The sequence below is a fragment of the Gadus morhua genome, chromosome 21 (genome assembly GCF_902167405.1).
Source record: "Gadus morhua chromosome 21, gadMor3.0, whole genome shotgun sequence".
NCBI classification, from domain to species: Eukaryota; Metazoa; Chordata; class Actinopteri; order Gadiformes; family Gadidae; genus Gadus; species Gadus morhua.
The window spans coordinates 17,306,048-17,312,082 of record NC_044068.1 but is presented as its reverse complement, the minus strand read 5'-3'; the positions used below and the strand labels follow the sequence as shown (position 1 = coordinate 17,312,082).

The following is a 6,035-nucleotide window of genomic DNA, read 5'->3' as shown; positions in this document are numbered from 1 at the left end:
GTGGGCGTGCTGCAGCAGAAGGTGACCCGCATGCAGCGGGAGCGGGACCAGCTGCGCTCAGAGCACCAGCGTGGGGTCCTCGCCCGCAGCCAGCTGGAGGGCCTCTGTCGGGAGCTCCAGAAACACAACAAGACCCTCAAGGTGGGCCCCCCCAACCGCACACACACACACAAGCAGGGGCTAGAGAGAGACTAAAGGCCCCGGTGTATCGAAAACAAGCTTTACATTTCCGTGCTCGCTGAGACAAAATGGCGGCCAAAGCAAAGTGCTGCGATGGGTTCCGTTCACCTCAGGGTGCAAAGTAGCCCAGTTTTTCTGACACGTCGCCCCCACCCAATGCATTGCTCCTTCCCCCCCCCCCCCCCCCCCCCCACCAGGAGGAGACTCTGAGGCGGTGCCGGGAGGACGAGGAGAAGAGGAAGGAGGTGAGCAGCCACTTCCAGAGCACGCTGAACGACATCCAGGTGCAGATCGAGCAGTACAGCGGGCGCAACAACAAGCTGTGCCAGGAGAACAAGAACCTGGCCGAAAAGCTGGAGAGCCTGATGCACCAGTACGAGCAGAGGGAGGAGGTGAGCGGGGGGTCAAGGGTCAGCATGGGGAGTGGGGGGGGGAGCTGGTTTGTAAGGAGGGGAACCATGTTAATTGACATAAGTTTAATCTTTTTAATTAATAGTTTTATTGATCAGAGTTGGGGTCCCCCTCCCCCTCTTTCTGTTTCTTTATGTCACTTCCTTTTCGGTCTATTTTGCTGTTATTTGATTCCTTTTTGTCTCTGTTCCTCTATGTATTATTCATCTCCCTCTCATTTTCTGTCTGTCTCTTTCTCTCCCAACCTCTCTCCATCCTTTATTTTTATCTCCCTCTGTCTCGCTCTCTTGCCTCTCTATATATCTCTACTCTCTGTCTGTCTGTCTGTCTGTCTGTCTGTCTGTCTGTCTGTCTGTCTGTCTGTCTGTCTGTCTATCTGTGTCTCTCTCTCTCTCTCTCTCTCTCTCTCTCTCTCTCTCTGCAGACTTTGGAGAAAGTGAACCACCACCGTGAGCTCCAGCATAAGCTAGCGGAGGCTAAGCTAGAGCAGGCTAATGCCCTGCTAGCCGAGGCAGAGGATAAGCACCGCAGGGAGAAGGAATATGTGAGTTATTCTGCTGGAGTGCTCAGTAGCGGACCCCAGTGGTCAGAGTAGAGCATGACACTTCACTGCATTCCAAAATATTTTTTATGTTCTATGATAAACTTTTAATTTGCAGTGGATATACAGTCATACATGTTTGGCAGTTTAATTTGAAAGTTCAAATCCCAGAATTAATCACACCATCGCATTTGCATGTGAGTTACAAATCTTTAGGTTATTATATATACAAATGTTTAATTTTCTTTCATGAATCGATAATATATGGCTGCTGTTTGTCGTTATTTGATCCTACGTTCCTCCTAGATAAGAATCCTTTAGCGTGTGAATGCATCATTGATATTGATTGCTGGTGGTGGTGGTGTTGACCTTGCACCAGATGCTGCTGTGATGCTATGCTAACGCCGTGCTAGCGCAGGCTAACCCTGGTTGACTCTACTGTCTCTGTCACTGTAGTTGCTTAGGGAGGCTATTGACAAAACAAAGAAATGCTTCACTCTGAAGGAGCAGGAGCTGACCATGAAGAAAAAGGTAATGACCCTGTCTCGCACTCTCTGTCCACCTCTCCCTCTCCCTCTCTCTCTACTCTGTTTTAACCAGTTACTGGTACAGGCCGCACACTGGAAACTGCAGACTAAGGAACTGAAAGAGCAGGGGACTGTCATGCAGACCCAGGTGACTATCAGAATAAGGATCAGAATCACTTTTATCACATCTTATTGTACAGTACACAAGAGTAAAAAATCTTAGGCTTTGTTCCTCAACATTCACATAGCAGCAACAGTACAAGATAAATTAAATAAAGTGCCAGATAAAGGTTTACGTCGATACGTCACGCAAGTATTGAAATTGTAAAAACACTTTTACTGGACACTTTCCTTTGATTCTAGTATTCAACTGTTAATATTAATGATAATACAATGTGTTTAGTACTTTTCAAGGTACTCAGAGACACTTTGGTCAAATATGAATTTTGATTGATTGTTTTTTATCGAACCATCTGTGACAAATATCAATGGTTTAAAACTAAAAGTCTCACGTTGTTGAAATGTGTAAAAAAAAAACATAAAATTCTCCAGTGGTTCAAGCACAATGAGCTTTGAAAAGGGATGGTTATGGATCTATGGAGTCCAGACTAGAACCATAGCATTCATGTAGAACAGTGCCATGCTCTTCCTGTTTGGCGGCTGATGGAATGGAACCTGCAAAACCTTGCAGCCCATCCTCCGCTAGACAAACATCTCACTCTCCCTATCGCTCACTATCTCCATCTTCTCCCAAAATCTCCTCCATGTCACCTTCACTCCCACTCTCTCCCTCCCCCCTGCACCCTCAGCCTCTCACCTTTAGATTCCAATGAGCCGGTGTAGAGTTCCCTGACAGTCTGCGTTCCAATTATCGTTATGAGCAGCATCACTGTCACTAGCATCACGTCACTATGACGACCTACCATCCATTAACACTTCCTGGTCCACTGTAAATCCTACCGGTCTGCAAATCAAATGTTCTTGGTGTTGAAATCAGAATATTTTCATTTATGTTTAATCATGTTATTTTACACATTGAATATGAGGCCGATGTAATTTAAACATCTATGTTACGATGTTAACAAACTTAACTGACTCACTGTTTGTCTTATTGTCTATATGTCTTACCGTGTGTATCTCCTCATCTCTGTGTCTGTCTCTCTCCTTGTCTCTCTGTTTCTGTCTCTCTCCACCTCTTCCTGGCTCTCTCCCTCTCCCTGTCTCTGTTTCTCCCCCTGTCTCTCTGTTTCTGTCTCTCTCCACCTCTTCCTGCCTCTCTCCCTGTCTCTGTTTCTCCCCCTGTCTCTCTGTTTCTGTCTCTCTCCACCTCTCCCTGGCTCTCTCCCCCTCCCTGTCTCTCTGTATCTGTGTCCCCCTCTCTGTCCGTCTATCCATCCGTCCACAGCTGACCCTGTACTCGCAGAAGTTTGATGAGTTCCAGACCACTCTGTCCAAGAGCAACGACATCTACGTCAGCTTCAAGACGGAGATGGACAAGGTGGGCCTGGCCGGTGGAGCCTCACTTGGTGTTAACAGAGAGCATCTCTGTTTTTGGATGTGGTGAAGCAGATGCAATGTAGATATATTGCACTTTAAACTTATATTATCGCATTCATTATCAGGGAATTCAGGATCTATTCATCCCAATCCATCAAAATAGTTTCTTGTATATTAAAAATACCATATTAAAGAATCTGTGGTTGTGTAAGGTATGATAGGATAAGAACACAAATCATTTTTGTTGTAGTAACTAATGTCCTTTTGAGTCAGTGTATTGCCAATGGAAGACAATAGCAGATATTGAGTATATATCTCCCAGCCCTGTAGTTGAAGTAGACCCACGTTTGAGGATGTGTTGATAGAAATGGGATTGGGCCCATTTCTACCCCTTACCCCTTCAAAACAAGGGGGAGGGGGAAGGGGAAGGGGGAAGGGGTAGAAATGGGATTGGGCCTTACATTGATCGTGTCTAACTGTTTCCCTCCAGATGACCAAGAAGATGAAGAAGCTGGAGAAAGAGTCTGATGTGTGGAAGGAGCGCTTCGAGAGCTGCAACAAGGCCCTCGCCGACATGGTCACCGAGGTACGGACAGAGTTTATTATTTTAGTTTATTATTACGGACGTCCGAACAACGAGTACACTTCACTGGTCTAGCCCCACAGCAGATGATTTACCCTTTTTAGCTGCTGTTTAATCTTAAAAAATCCACTATCCTGCTTTAACACGCCACTGTCAAAACCCCATACATTGCCCTTCAACGGAGGATATCAGATACATAGGAACGCAACACAACGTCCTCTGACTGATCCATGCCCCCCGTGTCTCCCCCCTCCCTGCAGAGGGCGGACAAGGGGAAGGAGTTCGAGCTGTTTGTCCTGAAGATCAGCAAGCTGGAGACCCTGTGTCGGGCCCTGCAGGAGGAGAGGAAGGTCCTGTACGACAAGATCAAGGACGTCCGCTCGGCCAACGCCGGCCTGCCCGCCCTGCTGTACGCCGACGCCACCCCCACCCTCAGCACCGACACCACCCCCGCCCCCACCCAGCCCGAGGGGGAGGGCACCCCCCTCCCGCCTCTCCCCCAGGCGCCGGAGCGACCCGTCCTGTCGGAGCCCGACCTGGCGGAGCTCCAGAAGCTCCAGGACACGGACCCCGCCCTGACGGAGGACATGGCCCGCCTGCGGGCGGAGCAGGCCCGGCTGCAGGAGTTCGCCGCCTCCCTGTTCACCCCCATGTCGGACACCAGCGACGAGGAGGAGGAGGAGGAAGAGGAGGGCTCCAAGGAGGAGCAGCTGATGGCCTCCGTGTTCGGCCCGACCACAACCAGCCTCCAGGAGAAGTCCGCCAAGAAGGAGGCGAAGGCCGTAGCGGGACCGGTCCCGGTGGAACCCGTCCCGGTGGAACCCGTCAAGGTAGAACCCGTCACGGTGGAACCCGTCCCGGTGGAACCCGTCAAGGTGGAACCCGTCAAGGTGGAACCCGTCCCCGTGGAACCCGTCAAGGTGGAACCCGTCCCCGTGGAACCCGTCCCGGTGGAACCCGTCCTGCAGCAGTCCGTTGTGCCGGAGGACGTCCGGGTGGAGGTACCCGCGCCGGCGGTGGAACCGATCCAGAAAGAACCGTCCAACGCGGCCCAACCGACCGACCGATCAGAAGAAGTCGTGGTGAAATCAGAGCCGGCCAAGGCGGACCCCGCCGCCCCCGCAGCCCCCATCCCGACGGAGCCCACCCTGCCAGAGGCAGAAGCGGCGGCCCCGGCCGTCGAGGCGGTGGTCCCAGTGCACCAGGAAAAGGTTTCTGATGACCCCAAACCCCTCCCCACACCGGAGCCCACAGCGCACACGTCAGCTGACACGCCCCCTGAGGGCAAGGCCACGCCCAAACAGGCGGCGCCCACTTCACCGCAGCAACCAATCACCAACGACTCCTCCAAGAAGCAGGCGTCCAAGAAGAAGAAGAAGAACGCTAAGAAAGCTAGCTAAGACCAAGGCTAGCTAGGACGTAGGCTGTGTGTAGGGGCGTGCTTGTGTGTGTGATTGTGTGTGTGTGTGTGTGTGTGTGTGTGTGTGTGTGTGTGTTTGGGCCTGTGCGTATGTGTAGGTGAATGTGGGTTGGGGTTAATTAGTAATTCAGGGAAAGCCCTTGTGTGTGTTTCAAATCCTATACCTACTACCTAGTGCCTTGTGTAATGGGTAAAGCATGGTTTGTTCAACTGGTAACCGAATAGAGCAGTCAGTCACTTTAGTAAAGGCTTTGAGGTGGAACAAAGGCTGACTACTAGACTGACTGTGGTGCACTGTCTCCGAATGCAAACGCAATCTCCCAGTTAGGTTGTATTTATGAACTTGTACTTTGCTGTAGCTCAAAGAAAGCACTGCGTGTTGATTCTGGGTCTCCAAAGAAAGATGAAAGGGTTGGTGTCTCCTGTCTCTACCAAAATACTGTGTCCCTCTTCCACTGGTCAACCACTGAGCTGTTTCTTCAATAAACTATGAAGTGAAACTTCTGTTTTTCTGGAACTTTTTCATTAGTTCATCACATTGGTCAGTTTTTCAAACAACAAAACTCCTTGATAAGTATTTTAATATTGAGGATTTTCATCTCGGGCTCTGATGATTTGCATGAGATTCAGTTCCATATGACCGCTTTTAGCTGTGTTGTGGTAGTAATAGTACAGTATTTCGGCCACTAGAGGGGAGCAATGCTATCGAAATGTTATAACCTCGTATAATCCCCGTATAATTTACCAAACCTATCTCCAAGAGGCACGCTTTTCTTTATCCCACTCAAGAAAAAAATACCTGATTAAGGAACTCTGGAGCCAATTGCCTTTGAAGCAAACACATGCAGACTTTAAGTGTTGAGAGGCGATGGAAAT

General features: G+C 49.7%; 1 protein-coding gene across 5 annotated transcripts in view; it reads left to right on the top strand.

Annotated features, from left to right (window-relative positions):
* The window catches only part of txlnba (taxilin beta a), a 10,292-nt gene extending 4,629 nt beyond the window's left edge, over positions 1–5,663 (top strand). For 2 of the 5 annotated variants that reach the window (XM_030345780.1, XM_030345782.1), the window contains exons 5-11: positions 1–141; positions 378–572; positions 1,016–1,135; positions 1,589–1,663; positions 3,065–3,157; positions 3,647–3,742; positions 4,000–5,663. The exon at positions 1–141 is cut by the window's left edge and continues 30 nt beyond it. In XM_030345780.1, the coding sequence (XP_030201640.1) occupies positions 1–141; positions 378–572; positions 1,016–1,135; positions 1,589–1,663; positions 3,065–3,157; positions 3,647–3,742; positions 4,000–5,139 (1,860 nt within the window). In that variant the 3' untranslated portion in view covers positions 5,140–5,663. Of the gene's footprint in view, positions 142–377; positions 573–1,015; positions 1,136–1,588; positions 1,664–1,732; positions 1,808–3,064; positions 3,158–3,646; positions 3,743–3,999 lie in introns of all 5 variants that reach the window. The other 3 variants (XM_030345783.1, XM_030345784.1, XM_030345781.1) reach the window with 3 other exon arrangements.
* Positions 5,664–6,035: the final 372 nt, after the last annotated feature.